This window comes from Gigantopelta aegis, chromosome 14, assembly GCF_016097555.1.
Source record: "Gigantopelta aegis isolate Gae_Host chromosome 14, Gae_host_genome, whole genome shotgun sequence".
NCBI lineage: Eukaryota > Metazoa > Mollusca > Gastropoda > Neomphalida > Peltospiridae > Gigantopelta > Gigantopelta aegis.
The window spans coordinates 27,723,838-27,744,112 of NC_054712.1; the positions used below are offsets into that span (position 1 = coordinate 27,723,838).

A 20,275-nucleotide genomic window follows, 5' to 3' on the forward strand; every position below is an offset into this window, starting at 1 on the left:
GCATTGGCTGATAATGCAGGCCTATCCTTACTTTGCCCACCAGGTGCATTCCTTGCCTGACTAGCTAACCAACTAGATGACTCTCCCCGATAGTTACTTTCCCGGGAAAAACCTGGCTGAAATTTCTTCTTATCACCCTGTTGTATAGAGCTACCCTGTACTGCCTGAGCTTTGTGTATTAACACGTAGTCATCTGCCACTATGCCTGCCTCCTCTATCCTTTTGACATCACGATCCTCTAAATGAATACGTAAGCTAACTGGTAATCCATTTTTAATGTCCTGTAAGATCAACAACTCCCGTAACTAGGTATATGACTCTACCTGATGAGACACTATCCATTTATCAAACATCCCTGCTTTCTTAGCCACAAACTCACTATAAGACTGACCCTGCGTTTTTCTCAACTCGCTATACCGGAAACGATAATCCTCAGGTCGTAATTCATAAGCCCTCAACACTGCAGCCTTAATTAGGTCGTACTGACTTGCTCGCTCATCACTCAATGAATTATAAGCTACACTAGCCTTCCCCTTAAACTTAGACACGGCTAACAATGTCCACTTAGACTGCGGCCAATTTAGCTGCTTAGCGGCCCGTTCAAAAAGTTGGAAGAACATCTCTACCTCCTGGTCATCAAATACAGGCACTGATCTATAAGCCTCCGACATGTTAAAACCATTTCCTCCCTCCCGTCTAACTTCTTCAGTATTCAACTTTAACTCATGTTGCACTTTTAATTTTGCTAACTGGAATTCTCTATCCCTATCTCTCTCTTCTCTCTCTCTCTCTCTCTCTATCTTCTTTTTCTCTATCCCTCTCTCTATCTCTCTCTCTTCTCTATCTAATGCACGTTCTTCTCTTTCTCTCTCTTTCTCTTCTCTATCTCTATCTCTATCTAATGCACGTTCTTCTCTTTCGTTCTCAAGTTTTTAAAAAGCTAATTGTTGTTCCACACTTAACTCATTTATCTCTATCTCTGGAACAATCTCACTGTCTTCCATAACAGGCCTATCACCAAAAACTTCCTGGATAATAATTGTCTTTATATCACCTAAGGTTTTAGCTGATGTTAAATCAATTTCTCGCTCATCCGCGATTTCAACTAACTCGGCCTTACGTGCTCGCTTAATCTCCACTACACTGAGCGTAGGCCTATCCAGCAAATTCTTATCCATGTTTAGATATGACGCACTTATTATTAATTAATTTTCTAGTGAACAACGTTGCTACTTCTAGTTATTTGTAAAAATAATTTATATGTGGAGCGTTTGGAGTATAACACCGATGATTAACAAAAGATGTCAAATTGGTATGGGGAAATTGAACTGTAGTTCACTGCAAACATTAAAATCGAACATTCTCTAAATCAATATAAAATAATCAAAATAAGAAATAATTTTAAAAACGTACGGTTTTTTTTCTTGGTGATGTCTTTGTATTTGAAAAAAGCGACAAATATTTTTTTGCCAAACTATGACGTGATGAATATCTCTGATTACTGCGGTCTAATAACAATGATGACACAATTTCACCCTTTTTATATTCTGGGGCCAGCCTAAGTATGTCAAGAACACAGCATGTTTGAAGCAGTCGAAAATTTACCAAGGCCAGTAGTCAGGGGACAGTCCAAGTAGGTCAGGGAAACGGTTGTTCATGGAAAACGGTCACACACCTGTGCCAAGGTCGTGCGCCTGCCTGCCAGTCACTGCCCTCTAAGTAGGCCAAAGCTAGGTGATGAGTCACACACCAAGTACATCAAGGCTACGACACACCAAGGCCACACCCGTCAAGTACATCAAGGTCACGGCCACGGACTATGACGTCACACCTATAACTCATACCAATGTCAAGGTCACGGAAAAGTAGGTGATGACGCTATACAGGCCTGCTTACTACTCTTAACGCGTAACACAGTGGTAGATCCATATCCTAAAACACTTCATAGCTGAAACAGGTAAAACAGCCGAATGATGACATAGACCGCGATTATTATTTACAATACATGACTGTAGCACATTTATTAATATCAGTAGGGTCGTGAATGTTTTTTTATGCACCTCTGCCTGCCTAAAGGCAACATATTCTGAAAAGAACAACCCCTGTTGTTCAGCTGTTTCTCCCAGGATATTGGTTTAAACAAACACACCCACTAAACCTGGTCGGATTACATCCATTTTACATTAAATACATTTGTATATGCTAGAACTAGCACAAATAGATATCCAATATTAACGAGTTACATATTATATTTGTAAACTATGCTGTCCCCTAACAACGTCAATCTAATAATTGCCACTGTAAACCTGTCTGCTATAAAATAATCAAACAACAGACTATTTATATGGAAATGGGAAGATAACTGTGACCTGTGACCTGATGACAAGAAAAAACACGTTTACCTTTTTTTCGTATTTTATTTATTGATCAGTAGGCCTACATATATAAAGTACAACAGCAATCTATATCCAAGACATTTATCACTAGTTATTAACTTGTATTTTCACCAAAACTCGTCACTTGGAAGATGAAATTCAATAGTTAGCAGACGTCATCGAATATATTCAACATTTGATTATCTGCTTTTCTCTTCTTCTTTTTTAGTTTTTATTTTATTTTTTAGTTCTGAAATGTTTTAAGAATAATATCATTTCTGGCTTTACAGTCGGCAACATTTTCTGAAAAAAAAAAGAAAAAGAAAAGAAAAATCCAGCTCACACATGACCTTGCAAAAATATTTTCGTAATCAGTCTGATAAAAAAAGTAGCTCCATTAGCGGTCGTGATGATGGTAAACATTTGGTAATTCCGACATACAGTCTTAGAGAGGAAACCCGCTACAAGTTTTCCTTTAGTAGCAAGGGATCTTTTACATGTTCCATCCCACATACAGCACAGCACATACCTCGACATTTGATATACCAGTCGTGGGGCACTGATTACAACGAGAAATATTCCGATGGGCCCATAGACGGGAATCGATCCTAGCCCGACTGCACATCAACCGAACGCGTTACCACTGATCTACGTCGCGCTCATAAACTCGTAATTGTTTCTGATACCGAGTTAATAGCTGTCAAACCATCACAATCCGAACACTCCCGCGGGGACCACAACTCCTTATTGAACCGAAACCAGATCTTGCTGCCAACTTCGACTCATGGTCTCGGTTGGTAAATCTAACCAATGCCAGTGTTATCGCTTGTCAAGATGACATGTCATTCCACCAATCGAGGGCGGGACGTAGCTCAGTGGTAAAACGCTCGCTTGATGCGCGCTCGTTCTGGGATCAATCCCCGTCAGTGGGCCCATTGGGCTATTTTTCGTCACAGCCAGTGCACCACGACTGGTATACCAAAAGGCTGTGGTATGTGCTATCCTGTCTGTGGGATGGTGAATATAAAATATCCCTTGCTACTAATGGAAAAATGTAGCGGGTTCCCTCTCTATGACCATGTCAATATTACCATATGTTTGACATCCAATAGCCGATGATTAATAAATCAATGTGCTCTAGTGGTGTCGTTAAACAAAACAAACTTCTTCTTTTTCGACCAATCGAAATATCGCTTACATAAATGTGATAATGCCAAATAAGCTGGAACGTATGAAATGGCGTTAGCTCATGTCAGATCTAATGCCGGATGTCAAGAAGCAGTAAGATCTGATTAGAGTCAGTTTGCACGAGTCCTGACTCATCCTATGTAGTAGACTTCCACGAATCCAAACTATTGGACTCGAGTACTCGAGGGTCAAACTCAACCCAGGCCCGAGTACCCGACACTTACATTAGATGATAATTGATAATGAGACCGAGGAATAAACTAAAAATAGCATTATGCATCGTAATTCCAAATCATGTCATTGTATTGCATTCCACACATTCGACTTTTGTTTTCCCTTCATGTCCCATAGCCCTATAATGTAACTGGCAGCAAGCATAATATGGCAAAATGACGTAAACAATTTCATTAGACGAGAGTGCTCTTCCTTGCACGGGTACTCGAGTCCTGTGAACGGACTCGAGTCTTGCTAGACTCGATCCGTGTCCGAATACTCGAGTATTCGTGGAGACCCTACTATGTAATATTACGCTACACCCCACTATTTTCCAAAACATTAGCCTGGCATACCCCACCCCATACATACTCCAGAGGAGGATGCAAAATGTTCATAGGGCACTAACATGTATTACATATCGGACGAATAAAAAACAAAACAAAAAAACAAAACAAAAAAAACACACACAAAAAGTCCCAATTTTTTTAGTTGAACAGTGGGAAAAGTGTGCATAGTAATTTCCACCACCCCAAGCTTACGACGGGTGCTCTCAGATCAACAACTAATCTGTCGTAGGAGTTGTACACGACGAGAATCGAGTTGTAAGCTTTAAGAGAGCTCAAACTAGCCACTGGAAGGTCGTACAAGTCGTGAGATCGGCGAGTTGCCAAACTCCGTCGTGACAATTGGTAATCTGATGCTAACATTACTTCACAACTGTCTTTATAGAACAAACATGTCTTCCGCCATATTTCCTAATATACTGTTAAAGAGATCAACTTGAGAATAATTCCGCTATTTCTATAGCTCTTGGTGAGTTAATATATTTTTATATACTAGTAATCTCAAAATGTGCATCTGAAGAATATGAATGATCTGGCCTGGTGCTTACAAAACTCTTTTACAGTCTAGACTCGAGACTCTAATAGAGTCTGAGACACTAATGCCATGACAACGCCATACAGATTGCATGCGTGTTACGTCATTTGAGATTGAGTCTGGACTCTAAACGTTTTATAAGCACGGGCCCAGATCTGAAGTGGTTAAATAATAAAGATTTTGAGCCGAATTTACAAAGCATGTCATGTATTTACAATGCTTAAACACATTAATTCAAGAAAAACTGCGAGGGAAGTAGCCCAGCGGTAAAACACTTGCCTTATGCGCGGCCGATCTAGGATCGATCCCAGTCAATTGTCCCATTTGCCTATTTGTCGTTCCAGCCACTACACCACGACTGACATATCAAAGGCCACGGCATGTGATATCGTGTCTGTTGGATGATGCATATAAAAGATCCCAAGCTGCTTATGGAAAAATGTAGCCAGTTTTCTCTAATACTATATGTCAGAATTACCAAATGTCTGACATCCAATAGCCAATGACTAATAAATCAATGTGCTTTAGTGGTATCGTTAAACAAAACAAACTTTAATTATTTAGGAAAAACAGTTTTCATCAATTTAGCAGTAATTTGTTCCAGATTACGGGACTAGGAAGGTGCCAAAAGTGTGTGTGTGTGGGGGGGGGGGGGGGGGGGGAGGGCCACACACACATATATAAATGCACGTATAAATATATAAAAACCATCGCTGTTGCTAAAAATCAGCGGGGGGCGGGGGGGGGGGGGGTGCCCCTGCCCCCAACACTTCCGCTTCCTACGCCAATTTAGGTTCAGGCTTTAATTTGATTTTGCGAATACTAACCACGGCAACGAATACATGACTTGCGGCAGTTCGGGATCATCCAGCGGCGGTTCTTGTGGCAGAGACCGATAGTAGCCCAGAACTCGCAGTCATCAAACAAGTCCGTACACTCGACTGAAAGGAAAGATTGAAACACAAAAACACCATGACTCTGTATCTACGGCGCTGTTAAATGAAGTGTTAAAAATAAAATATTACACATCAAGGGCAGAATTTACAAACCTTGTTTATAACTTACAGCATGTAACTACATACATTTATAACGGTAAAACACCTGCGTTTGAGGAAAACAGGCAACGTGAATTCGGTCCCAAGAGTTGTGGAATACTAACTGCAACTAGTGGTGTAACAATACATCGAACTATCAATATGTTGCGATAGTCAGTGCCTTGATAGCAATGCATCGATAGTTAAAGAGCATCCTTTTTATGCATGCCTCAATAGTTCAGAAGGTATCGTGGCAAGTCTGCAATTTGCGGGCGATTCGGTGCCATAGGTTCGAGTCCCAGCAACGGCACGGGACAATTTGTGAGGCCAGAAAGGATTTAATTATCCCCTGCGCCAGTGCGCTAATATCTATGTATGTAAAAGTCATCCTCGACATACATACAATATATAGATATTCATACATCAATACATACATATTGGAAGACTGAGGTAAATATCTATTCATATTACTGTTATCAAGCAATTTAAGAATTCACGATACTATTGCAATAGTATTATCACAATAGTGATACTATCAAAATAGTATTTTTTAGCTATCGCAATACTATTGCAACAGTAAAACTGACCGCAATAGTTACCCCTAACTGGAACCACAGGTCAGGTCAGGTCAGAGGGTTTTACGTTAACATTCAGAGCACGCTGTTATAGCGCACGCCTGTCATGGGCGCAGGTGCCGGCCTCGGTCGGCTCTTCCGTTCAGAACAGGAAAGGGTTGGGGTGAGTGGGAGAGGGGACCGCCTGAACTGGCAGGTGCAAGAGAGCACTAGCAGCCCGATCGGAGTCGGTAACAGGCGGGGGGGGGGGGGGGGGGATTGGGGGGTGGGGGGATTGGTGTGTGTGTGTGTGTGTGTGTGTGGGGGGGGGGGGGTGCTATGGAATTTGGAATGTCCCATAGGATTAATACCAAAGGGAAAAAGGTGTGCAGTTTGAATGAAGGAAATTGGGCTAATTTTTGAACGGTTCGCCGAAAAAATTAAAAAGGGGAGCTACATTATGTTTTTGAACTTAAGTATGCCGAGAGTAGCTCGTTACTGGGACCTAGTTGGTGCTGAGGTTTCTCTCTAGGTTGCCCATAGGGTCCCTTAGAAGGGCCTAATCTGTTCAGATCGTGGCATGACAACCCGGGAAAGACACTGGAACCACGAATCAGGCAAACATTTTATACAATCGGCCTCAGATGTGTAGTGGTTAAGCCTTCAGACTTAAGGTTGGTAGGTACTGGATTCGCATCCCAGTACCGGCATCATATGAACGCTTTACAACTAGACTACAACCAGCCTCGGTGCATTAGTGATTTAAACCATTGGACTTAAGATTGGTAGGTACTGCGTTCGCATCCCGATAATGGCTCCAACCCAGAGCGAGTTTAACGACCCAGTGGGTAGGTGTAAGACCACTACACCGACTTCTCTCTCACTAACCACTAACATCTAACCACTAACCCATTGTCCTGGACAGACAGCCCAGATAGCTGACGTGTGTGCCCAGGACAGCGTGCTTGAACCGTAACTAGATTTGACCACGGAAATAAGTATAAACAAACAAACACGGTTACACCCAGACCCTACATTACTACAAGTTGCAAGGAGGATATTCATCCTGAAGCGACACATGTTGAGTTACAGAACATGTCCCACAGGCCTATAGATAGCAGTTTTGCTACTGACCAATCACAAACCGCACGTCACTGAAACGTTACTACAAGTCATGTGGTGTGAATCCACCTTTATTACTTACCACCACAACTGTTACACGACTCTTCGCAACACGCCAGCATGAACTTGTGATTCGTGTAGCATTTCCCAAGCGTGCTCCACATTCTGCACTGGCTGTGCTGGTCAACACACCCGCCTGTGCCAACAGAACGTGTGAAATGTACTTAATCCTTTCATAACAACATCTATATATTTCTCTCATACCTTAGACTCTTGTTTAAAGTCGCAGACCCTGGTCTTTCACTATTAGAGCCGTTTTTGATCATTGAAATCGGACATTATAGTCCGTTTGCGTGAAAAAGGGAACCGATGGAAAGATATACCTCTGTAATGAATAAAGTTAAAATTCATATACAAATATATTCTTGCACACCCGTTGGTGAGAACACCATGCGTTATTTTTGGTTACACATGTACGTGTGTTAACAATTTCAAGACATACGACTGGCTGCTTATAGGTGTTGCCTAATTCACAAAGGTCTCTTAGGCTCTGCTAGACAACAAAGCATCCTCTTTGTAAGTCTTTTAACATTGCACTGCGAGATCGCAAAGTTGCGAGAGTTCAGTGAATTAGGCCCCTGGCTCCGTATTCATAAAACTTCTTAATTTAAGTATACTTAAACCCTAAGTATCATACTAAACTAGTCATTATACTTAAGTTAGTATTCATCAAATTACATATCATCACATATCTTAGTATGATACCTAAATCTAAGCATCATGCTTAAGTTTCTCACGTGTTGTTGCTAGGGTCGCGAAATGCATTTCATGTCGATTTCAACGATTTGGCTCTGTGCCAACACATCGAACAGTTACAAATGTTAGAGGGATTCATACAGGCGCGTCACTTGGGGGTGTTGATGAATTGCACATACCCTTCCATGAACCTTAAAGTACCCTGAAAACCACGTTTGTAATGTATTAATATAATTTAGAAAACTTTAGGCAAAGATATAATATATTTGTCTGTTGTATACTTTGGGGATGCGGCAAGGGCTAGAATATGTTTAACACCTTTAGTTGATACACCCTTCTCTTACAAATATTTTTACAACCGCCCCTTTACTTTCCTGTCCAACTCTAACAATGGACAAGAAGAAGAGGAAAGCAAATTCCACCGAAGATGAAAAATACCGTTTGGTTGAAGAATACGAAAACCAATTTGCTTTACTTACATCCAAGTTTTCGTCAGCAATAACAAAAAAAAACCCACACACGATGCGTGGGTTCAAATCACGCAAGCAATGAATAGACGAAACCCGTCTGTAATTCGTAGTGAGGCAGAGTTTCAGAAAAAATGGCAAAACCTATGTTCTACCATGAAAGACGAATATCGCCAATATCGGAAGGAACTTACAAAAACTGGTAAGCATAATTTCATTATTAATTTTAAAATTACCAACGTTGTAGTAACAATCTGGGTAAGGATAATGAATTCATTCATTCATTCATTCATTTTATTTTATTATATATTTTAATTTTAATTATTTTAATTCAATTCAATTCAATTCAATTCAATTCAATTCTATTTTATTTTATAACAAGGTGGTGGGCCTCGACCAGTGCAGCCTTCAGTTATATCACAGAAGATAGCTGCGATACTTGGAGAAGAAGATCCCACAGTGCACGGAATCGATGGGGGTTTAGACAGTTCACAGGTTCATGTTGAGGATAATACTACAAATATTGTCTCCCCACAGGCTGGTACAAGTTCAAGGTATGCAATTCTTAAATCCTCGAATCACTAGTTAAAGTTTTAAAATATGGCAACATAATTTTCCAAAAATCGTTTACTTATGAAAATATATCTCGCGTGGCATAAGCCTAACTGAAATGTAAATTACTTGCCTGAATATAAACCGTTAGCATTTATATATTTAATAAAGTTCACTAATGTGTGTGTTTTATGTGTCTTAAAAAACCAATACAGCTGTATTTTTCAAATACTGACGTTTCATTTTAGCCAGACATTATATTGCAAACTCCTTGATAGACCTATTCATTTTACTTGTAGCAAATTAGGTGAAAGTAATACATTTATTTATTTGTTTATTTGTTTGTTTGTTTATTTATTTATACTCTGCAAATGTCCTCTACAATGGCATAATAAAAACAATATCTTAAGGCAATAAAATAGTATTTTCTATATTTATATTAATATCGTATAATTATGATAGGTTACATCATTCTATATGCATTCAAACACAGACAGGAGCGGGACGTAGCCCAATGGTAAAGCGTTCGCTCGATGCGCGGTCGTTGTGGGATTGATCCCTGTCGATGGGCCCATTGGGCTATTTCTCATCACAGCCAGTGCATCACGACTGTCATATCAAAGGCCGTGGTATGTACTACCCTGTCTGTGAGATGGTGCATATAAAAGATCCCTTGCTGCTAATCGAAAAGAGTAGCCCATGAAGTGGCGACAACGGGTTTCCTCTCAATATCTGTGTGGTCCTTAACCATATGTCCGACGCCATATAACCGTATATAAAATGTGTTGAGTGCGTCGTTAAATAAAACAGACAATGAAAATGTAATATTATGTGTATTTATTATAAATAACAATTGTTCTTTTCAGCACTTCTGTTGACAGCGACAAGTCATCGCACAGTGTTGATCAGATGGTATCTCCCACTGAAACACCCATTTGATGCTTGTCACGTAAAAGTCCATATTCCACCACATTGCCAAATCCATGCCCTTCTTCAAAGGGTGCTGAAAAATTAAAAAAACGTAAAGCAGACGATAGTGATGACGTGATCAATATGCAGAAAGAACTTTTGGTTCTAGAGAAGGAGCGAGTTCAATTAGAAATTGAAAAATTGGAAATTGAGAAAAATAAATTATCTTTAGAAATTGAAGTGTTGGCTTTAAAGAAGCAAAAATTAACAAAATGAACTTATCATGTCAAACTGATTGCTGTAATAAAAATGTAAATAAAATGTAATGAGATTATGTTGTTTTTAACACATACATTTATTGGAAATGATGATTAGCCAGTTGATTTCTTCTAACTATGCCAGTAAATCTGTCTTGAAAACCAACTACATTTTCAGGGTCGTCTTCGGGCTGCATCTGAAGCTGTGTAGGTTCTTCTTGAAAATCCGGCAAACCCCTGTTAATAGCAATATTGTGAAGAATTGCACACACAGTAATTATTTCATATGATTTTTGCGGCGAATATCTCAACTGTCCATGGAGGCAATGGAATCGTCGTTTCCATTGTTCGATTCCTCTCTCTACCAAACATCTCGTTCTCTTGTGGGACCTATTGTACCGATGCTGTTGCTCGTGTTTGGATTTGGAAATGGCGTCATCAGCCATGATCTTACTGGATAACCACTGTCCCCTATAGAACCTCATCTCCATTTCGTTGTTCAAAAATTGTACAAAGTCCACTTTCTCGAAGAATTACCGAGTCATGGGTACTTCCTGGCCATTTGGCAACAACTTTAATGAATCGGTATTGTGCATCCATCACTACTTGAGTATTTATTGAATAGTAGTTTTTACGATTTACATATCGCCACTCATGTTGTGTTGGACCTAGAATCCATACATGCGTCCCGTCTATCACACCCACAACACTTGGGAAATGAGCAATTTCATAAAACTCTTGCACGATGTTAGGGATATCTTCAGACCTGGGAAAGTTCACAATTGTTGGCAATAAATGAAGCAAAGCATGAGTAACTTGTGAAATTACTCGGCTCATTGTTGGTTGTGATACATGGACGGTATCGCCAGTTACCTGTTGAAATGATCATGTAGCATAGAAACGTAGAGCTGCAAACATTTTCAGACTACTTGGTAGAGCATGATTCCTAACTGTATGTGGGTCAAGTACATCTCCGACAGCGTCAATCAAATCGAAAATGGTTCTCCTATCCAGTCGGTATCTTTGATACAGTTCTAAATCATTGTACATGTTCAGTGGGTGAAACCGGTCTCGAAAAATACGTTCTCGACGTCTTGCACGTCGTCTTTCCAGCTCATCCTGTGGTGCTAACATCAACGCAGCCATTACTCTTGTTGACTGTGACTGAATGAAGTGATTTCCTTTGTAATGGATTTTCTACTTAAAGTTAGGTAACACCTTGTAGGTGTCTTAAATTTAAGTACAAGTTTAAGTATAATGCTTTAGGTAAGTAGTATACTGAATACCACTTGTTCATGATACTGGACTTAAGTAGGTACACAAGTATCATGCCTTGACTTAAGTACGTTTATGAATACGGACCCTGGTGCCTTATTCACTAAAGCCTCTTAACTTAACAATATCGTAGTGCACTGAGAGAAAACTTACAAGGGCGATGCGCGGTTGCGCACGTTGCGATGCGCGATATTCACTAACGTTCTCTCATCGTCCTCTCATGTTGCATTACCTCGCAGCAGTTTGCAGTGATGAATTAGGTTGCACGTGATATCGATTTTAATTAAATATACACCCCGATCCCACTTTTATTTCATATAACGGTCAAATAACCCTCGTTCTTTCAACTGCTGAAATGTCGAATGAAAAAACAAGAGAATACGACGAATAAATTTCACCGAACGTGAACTGATTACCCTTGTGGATAAAGTGGAAATGAATTACAAACTTTTATCATCACAATTCGCAGATAATGTAACCAACATAAAGAAAGATGCAGCATGGAGAACGATTATGGTTGCTGTAAATGCTGTGTCCCCTGTTCAGCGAACTGTCGCAGACTTGCGAAAAAAGTGGGATGATTTGAAATCACGAACCAAAAAAAGAGCCAATGAGATAAAGAAGGATATTCGTAAAACTGGTGGAGGCGAATCAAGCCATCGGCCACTAACAGACGTAGAAGAACGGATTGTCGGGATCATTGGTAATACAGTTATCCATGGAGTCGATGGAGGGATAGATACCGCAAAAATAAGTTCAACTGTAAGTAAGTTCACAAAAAAATCGTTATAAAAATTATTTTTAAATTGGTAAAGTTGTCTACGTAGGCCTATCACATATCATTTTAATATAAAAATGAAATTAGAAGGTCCATCATATTTCAGCAAAATACCAATAAAAATAAATAAATATATTTACCCAAACTACACATCCTCACATCTTTATATGAAAAGATTAAACAGTTCGTTTGTTTTAAATAATGAAATAGTTACGATTTTAATTTGCAATGACCAACTGGGCCCATTTTGGCTATTTCTCGCTCTAGCCAGTGCACCACGACTAGTATATCCGAGTCCGAGGTATGTGCGGTCATGTGTGTGGTATGGTGCATATAAAAATCCCTTCCAACTAATGGAAAAAGGTAGCGGGTTTCCTCTCTAAGACTGTATGTCAAAAATACAAATGTTTAACATCCAATAACCCATGATTAATAAATCAATGTGGTCTAGTGGTTTTTTAAAACAACAAAAGAAAAACCTCTTTGCAATGATCACAATGTTTTCGTATATCCAGTGTTATGTGATACTTGTTGAAATTATAATTTCATATTACATTTGAAAACCCTCCCCACCATACACACAAACTACTATGAAATCCACAAACAAAACAAAATAAAAAATCAACCCAACTCAGTATAAATAAGTATACTTTTAAAATTGGTGAAATTTTAGGTAAATGATAACAGAGGCGACTGTAATTAAAGATAGATTGTATTTTACGATGAATTATCAGTAAATATAATTCCAATTACAGAAGTCATTAGCTTATAGTGATGATCGTGATGATCCACAATGTACCGATGCTCAATGTATCGTGTCCGTCACTCAGTCAAATAATCATCAAATTGCATAGGCTAAATCTTATTTTACAACGCAGGTATGAAGACATCTGATGGAACAACCAACATAGAGAACACGCGGTTGTACCTTTAGTCTCAGTGTACTGCATTATCGATTACTTCGATAGCAATGCAGCTAAGACTGTTCTAGCATTTTGTCTTCACCTCTGTATTAAAAATGAGATTAATCTATATAATTTGATGGCAGTTTGTTAAGAATGTGTTTTATTTACACAGACATTTTTTTTTTTTTAGTTGGTATGAGTTTAAAACTCAGTAATATATTTTTTAATATAAATTTTTAAATTATTCATTATAGAGTTATATGGCAATTCATGGATTCCCTTTCATGTAAACAGACTATACTTACACTTTATTGTTTACATTATCTATGTCTGTAATAGGGGCGGACCTAGAATTTTGAGAATGGGGGAGGGGGTAGCATCAGTAGTAGGTATGGATATTGGGTATCAAAATATGCAAATGAGCTAGGTCACTTAACCTGGGCGTGGTCTCTTCTGATTGGCTGACCTCTAAGCGTGGGGGCGTGGCCTAATGACGTCACGTTCAGTGCATTGACCTCTGGGTCATGTAGCTGGCTGATCTTTAAGCGTGGGGACGCTACTTTAACGGGGTTAATGGCTTTGGCAGCTGGGGGGGGGGGGGGGGGTCTATACAGGAAACAGATGGTGAGGAAGTCGTTAATGGCTATCAGATGACATAATAGGTTGGGTTTTAAGAGTGAAGTACAGGAAAGTCGTTAATGATCCCTAGAGTGGTGTCGGATTACGGAGGGTTTATCTGACTGTGACAGCTGGTCTTTTGATGTACAGGAAACAGATGGTGCGGAAGTCGTTAATGGCCATCAGATGGCAAGATAGCGTGGGTTTTATGAGTGTGTTAACCGTCGGGGTTCTATACAGGAAACAGATGGGGCGGAAGTCATTAATCAGATGGCAAGATGGGTTTAATCGTTTTGACGTGTGTGTCAACCAGATGTGAGTCAACAGGGAGTGGAAACGTGCCCATATATGGTCATGGCGTGGGAACACCATGAGTCATCCCAGAACGTGTTCAGACACGTCTTGACCTCGAGATAGCGTGGGGACGCCATGAATAGCGTGGGGTGTGACGTCATGCCCGAGACATGGCTGTACCCCACATTATGATCGGCCTCGTAGGTGTAGTGGTTATTACTGGTAGGTACTGGGTTCGTATCCGGGTATCAACTGGTATTCAGACGTTTCACTAGCCACTACCTCCCACTGTCATAAATAGCCCAAATTAGCTTAACTGCGTGTGTCCAGGATAGGGTGCTTAAACCTTAATGGACTATTGGATTGGTGTTAGACTGGAGAATCTCTCTCACGCCTTCACTATCCCCCTTACCATATACGTTTAAGTCAATATATATATATATATTTTGCAATAAGTCCATGTTATATATTTTTAGAATATTTATAGATCAGGGAAATAACTGCACAGAGCACTTCCCTAGAGTACTGACCCTGAACGTTTAATATAAATTTTTACCAAATGGGTAAATATAGTGATCGATCTAGGATCGATCCCCGTCAGTGGTCCAATAGGCTATATTCAACCAGTGCCATCGAGAGGCCTTAAGGGCGGCAACTACACATATATAAAATGGACACGCATTGGGTTACATCGAGAGGCCCTAAGGGGCGACATGTGAATAATATTAGTGTTCATTTCGCTTCATCTTCGTCCTCATCACCATCGGTATCGTCGTTGTCTAGTTCATCCAAATATTCGCTGATCCAGGAACGATACTGATTTAATTTAGAACGAATCTTTTCGGATTCACAGACTGTGGAATTTTCCTCGTGTTGGGACCTTTGTCAAAGTAATGCATATAGGTCAGGAAGCGAGAGTACGTGTCTTTAAATAACTTCCATTTCTTTTGATGGCATCTTGGGACATATTTTTTTCTTCGTAGCGTTTCCTCTTGCTTTGATTGATGTCGAATTCACGCTCAATCATCAGACATAGCCTTCGTTTTCCAGATCGGACGATGTCTCCTCTTCTTAATTTCCCCCCTCGCACGTTTTAAATCGCAGATGTCACTGCAAGTCACTCCCGTCTTTAAAGACCAGACCACACATATCGCAAGACTGCATCCTCTTGACTTTTTTCAGATAGGGCTCTACCTCATCTTCTTCCGTCGTCACTTTCGTAGTCAGGTATGCCTGGTAGTTTTTTCTTGAATGCGTTCCTTTGCATGATTTGCACGTAGAGCTAATTCTTCGACGGTAGTTGAAACTTTTTTGAGACATTCGTTGTTACGTTCGTGCTTTTATACCATTCGGACGGCCCCGTCTCTAAACCATTAGGTCGAAGGCGCCAATGTTCGGGCGTGGTCGGTTTCAAGTCCACCAAGAGATGTCCGTAGGGCCTGTGGGTAGCTTCCTCAAACCGTTGCATGAAATGACGAGTATTTTCAGGATACATCTGCTGTGCCAAGGTTAAGACTTGTTGCTTGTCGATAGGGTTGTTGAACAGTGCCAAGTAATGACAGTTTCTTCCCACGCTATCTTGCCATCTGATAGCCATTAACGACTTCCGCACCATCTGTTTCCTGTACATCAAAAGACCAGCTGTCAGTCAAATAAACCCTCCGTCATCCGACACCACTCTATGGGTCATTAACGACTTCCGCACCATCTGTTTCCTGTACTTCAAAGGAACCCCTACGGTTAACACACTCATAAAACCCACTCTATTTTGTCATCTGATAGCCATTAACGGCTTCCTCACCATCTATTTCCTGTATAGATCCCCGACAGCTGCCAAAGTCATTAACCCCGTTAAAGTAGCGTCCCCACGCTTAAAGGTCAGCCACCTGCATGGCCCAGAGGTCAATGCACTGAACGTGACGTCATTAGGCCACGCCCCCACGCTTAGAGGTCATCCAATCAGAAGAGGCCACGCCCAGGTCACATGACCTAGCTCATTTGCATATTTTGGTACCCAGGTGCCATCCCTACTACTAGCATCTATATAAATCCACATATCACACTGAGCTCTCTCTCTCTCTCTCTGTGTGTGTGTGTGTGTGTGTGTGTGTGTGTGTGTGTGTGTGTGTGTGTGTTTCCAGTGAAATGGTATTTGCAAAACGTACATAGGCAGAATATCAAGCACACTTGAGAATGCTATATTGTAGTGTGCTTGATGTTTCAGGGCACTTCGAAATTCGACGGGGGGGGGGGGGGGGGCTGTGCGCTTGTAGGCTATATGACTTTTTTTTAATCTCTCTTATTATAGAAATATAAAGTAGCCTACACTAAGATTATAGGCCTGGGCCTGCTCACATAAATATAAGAAACACCTCGATTTCCCCCAACATGTTTCTCTGCCGCCCCATAGCCTAACATGAGTCATAGACAGCGCAGGCGCGGATCCAGGATGTTTTAGTAGAGGGGGCCCAAAACCAGTTGTTTTTTAAACATAGAATTTAAAGGTCTTTGACGGGTGGACGGGATAATGTGTATTCTTCAATATATATACTGTTTGACCAAAAATAGTGTGTAGGAAGGGGGGGGGGGGGGTGGGGAGACCCTTGGGCCCCGACTGAATCCTCACCTGCAGTGTAACACCCCTCCCTCCACAAAATATTGATTATGGCAGTGATAATAAGTCACGGTAATATTTTGGTAAACACTGTATAGTCCTGATATATTACAATGATACGCTTAGGGCAGTTAAGGAAATATCTCATGGGTGAGTCGAGAGGTACCGTATTTTACACCTAAATTCTGGAATGTTCAGTATCTTACGTATGAAAAAATAGATAGTTTAACTATAATATATTTAGTGTTCCATTGTATAATATAAAAGTCATGTCAAAAACCCAGAATTCTGAATGGAGTGACCCACAATTGTAAAAAATCTGAAGAGGATGACATATGACACTGTTGACATAGCCAGGATTTTTATATTGGGCTGGGAAAAAAGATATTTAATTGGGGGGTATGGATCCCTCTGGCTATACCACACGGGGATGAGAGAGACCACACTATCTCCGAAATGATGTGATGGGGTTGCGCGTGCCCCCCCCCCCCCCTCCCCGCTACGCCAATGTACGACACAAAATAAGAAATATCACGTGGTGGTATAGATCTGCATTCCATATTTTAATTTTGGCGGGAATATGACGTGACGACTTATTATAGAAATTCTTATGAACCACGTGAATCATTTGATTTAATTAGGACCTAAAATGTACATAGTGAAATGGGCTGACATGCACAATATTTATGACATTTTAAATTACAATTATCAGTACCAAAAAGTCAGTCCCCAAAGCAAAATGAGGAAATAACATTATTACATCATGGGTGATGCATTCACGATGACGTCATAGCTCGCACAGTGTCGCAATAAACAAACAATGATGGGGAACAAATACCGATCGAAAACATGTGACGGTACAATATTCTTACCTAAAACTAATTCTGCCAATATTAAACTCAAAGAGGTGAAAATGAAAATAATCTTTATCTTTCTCATCTTTGGCATCAACCGTACTGATGACGTAACGCACCAGTTTGCAAATGACGCAATCCCAATTAGTCACCGAGTTAATATAGTTATAGAATGTGTATTCTTCAATATATAGGCTTCTGTTTGACCAAAAAATAGTGTGTGTGCGTGGAGGGGGGGGGGGTACCTTGGGCTCCCGCCTGAACCCTCATCTGCAGTGTAATACCCCATTAATCAGGGGCGTAGGCCAAGGGGTTCGGGGGGTGGGGTGGGGGGTTCGGACGAACACACACACACATACACACACACACACACACCCCGCTGAAGCAAATGGTCCGCTTTCAGAACTAAAACATACAGGTTTATACATATGGAGTTTTCGGTGGTGCAAAAACAAAATAGAAAAAGGTCCACTTGGTTCATATTCGAACCCTTCCAGGTCCAGATCACGCTACGCCCCTGTTAATGTCTAATAATATTATATAATTCGGAAATTTGGGGAACTGGGTTACAAGGAAAACAAAATAAAGGTTACAACAAATTTATGAATTCTTTAGACTCTGAACCTTTTGAAAAGATACATATTAAATTCTGGAAACTTAATCTTCAAGCTAGAAGAAATACAACAAATATAGCATGTAAGGGAGAGTTAGGAAGATACCCATTAAAGGAGCTCAATCACGGATTTAGTGGGCCTTGTTTCTCTAAGTATGCATTATAAATGGAACTTACATTCATTTGGAAATACCAAACCTAGTTATTGTATGATCCAAAATATTGTAATTGAACTACGATCGAGGCAATTCCATGATACGCTTCTTTTTTTAAATTTGGAACTCTTCTTGTGATGAGACATGAAAAATACGGAAAACAGACTCGTAGTGATGAGGCTATATATACGACAACCGTATAATGTATTTTTGGATTTTATATAAACGATCGCCGTGTATAGAGACTTGGCAAATGAGGGCCGGCTGTATAACCGCAATACGCTGAAATAAAATAATAAACAGTCGGAACATGAACTAACCATTTATTATTATTATTATTATTATTATTATTATAATGTATAGCGTAAAAAACCCAGTGTACTGTAGCATGTTTTGTCGTCCAAAGGTTGGCTAATTATTACTTAACCCAGTTGAATCCAGTTCTACGTGCAGGGACAAGTTCAGCCTGCTGTTTGTGCGTGTGTGTGCACGCACGTTAATCTTGCATTTTTATAGCCAAAACTCCTCCAGATAAAACACGGCCCCTCCACCCCAAAAAGGTAGTAGTAGGCTACTACTACTACTACTACTACTAATAATAATGGTTTATTATTATTATTATTATTATTATTATTATTATTATTATTACATGTATTATAATGTTGTTAAAATCACGTCGCGGTGGGGTGGGGTGGGTGGGGTGGGTGTTACAAAAACATTACATAAATTTAGAGGAGGACCCGGTAGTGGTTTCAGCTTTACTAGTAGCCTATAAAAAAATGTAATTTGAGTTTTATTGCCCCTTGCAATTTTGAGCATTTGAAATGTGACTAGATACAGCAAAATAACCCTTTAGTCATATTTATTTACGGTAAAATTAACTTTTAATTATTTTTTTTACGTAAGCAGCCTCAAAATTGCAATCAGTGAAAAATTATTAAGTTCAAGCCCTGTTAGTTTGTGTACTGTCCGTAGTTAGTTTCTCTTTCAGTTAATCTACCTCAGCAGCTGATAATTTGTAATTGTTATTTTTATTTATTTATTTCATCATCAGCATCATCATTATTATTATTATTTATAATTAATTTTTTGTTAGTACTGATATATGACGCTATTCATATATCTATGGAAAACGTACACAAAAGGGTCCGCTAAATCCATATACTCCCCCACCCTCTCCCCTGTTCAGAAAATGCACTGTTCGTACAGTACTTAGTATGTATTCCGCCTGTTCCAGATGGTTCGGTAATACGGATCAATGAAATACATGTACTTATTTACCGCCAATATACATTTTTGCTGTGAATATAGCCAGCCCACGTTAGTGGAGGCTATAGACACGGCCTTCCAGTCCTTTAACTCGCTATGTGGCTGGGGTGTATGACAGCTGCCAGGGCCGGTTCAAGAGCGAAAACTGGGTACGGGGTTGGGGCGTGGACAGCAGGCAGGGCCAGTTCAAGCATGCCATCTGGGTACGGGGTTGGTGCATGGACAGCAGGCAGGGCCAGTTCAAGCATGCCATCTGGGTACGGGGTTGTGGTTTGGACAGCAGGCAGGGCCAGTTCCAGTCCTCTAACTGGGTATGGGGTTGGTGTGTATGATAGCTGCCAGTCCCGTTTCAAGAGTGAAAACTGGGTACGGGGCTTGGGCGTGGACAGCAGGCCTGGCCACTTCAAGCATGCAAGCTGGGTACGGGGTTGTGGTGTGGACAGCAGGTAACTGTCATGTAACTGGGTATGGAGTTTGGGTGTGTGACAGATGTCAGTGCTGGTTCAATAGCGAAAACAGGATACGGGGTTATGGCATGGACAGCAGGCAGGGGCAGTTCTAGTGCGTAAGATGTGAATGTTGTTTGGGGGT

The 20,275-nt window shown here is 40.4% G+C and overlaps 1 protein-coding gene across 3 annotated transcripts; it reads right to left on the minus strand.

Moving 5' to 3' along the window:
- Positions 1-2,401: 2,401 nt before the first annotated feature.
- On the minus strand, positions 2,402-17,763 carry LOC121389520 (putative tyrosinase-like protein tyr-3). 3 transcript variants are annotated; one of them, XM_041521173.1, is made up of 4 exons: positions 17,666-17,763; positions 7,451-7,564; positions 5,486-5,599; positions 2,402-2,678 (listed from the first exon to the last, which is right to left on the minus strand). In XM_041521173.1, the coding sequence occupies exons 1-4, from the start codon at positions 17,739-17,741 to the stop codon at positions 2,620-2,622; spliced, it is 363 nt and encodes a 120-aa protein (XP_041377107.1). In that variant the 5' UTR covers positions 17,742-17,763; the 3' UTR covers positions 2,402-2,619. The 3 variants fall into 3 exon arrangements, with proteins under 3 accessions (XP_041377107.1, XP_041377108.1, XP_041377109.1); XM_041521174.1 differs by lacking the exon at positions 17,666-17,763 and adding an exon at positions 8,166-8,224; XM_041521175.1 differs by lacking the exon at positions 17,666-17,763 and adding an exon at positions 8,134-8,167.
- Between the last annotated feature and the right edge of the window lie 2,512 nt (positions 17,764-20,275).

Excerpts from the sequence above, each read along its gene's own strand:
- LOC121389520 (XM_041521173.1), bottom strand. The coding sequence starts at position 17,741 with ATGCCAAAGATGAGAAAGATAAAGATTATTTTCATTTTCACCTCTTTG. Across the intron at positions 7,565-17,665 it reads ATTGGCAGAATTAGTTTTAG|GCGGGTGTGTTGACCAGCAC; the intron begins GTAAGAATATTG and ends CTGTTGGCACAG. Across the intron at positions 2,679-5,485 it reads GTCATGTATTCGTTGCCGTG|AAAATGTTGCCGACTGTAAA; the intron begins GTTAGTATTCGC and ends TTTTTTTTTCAG.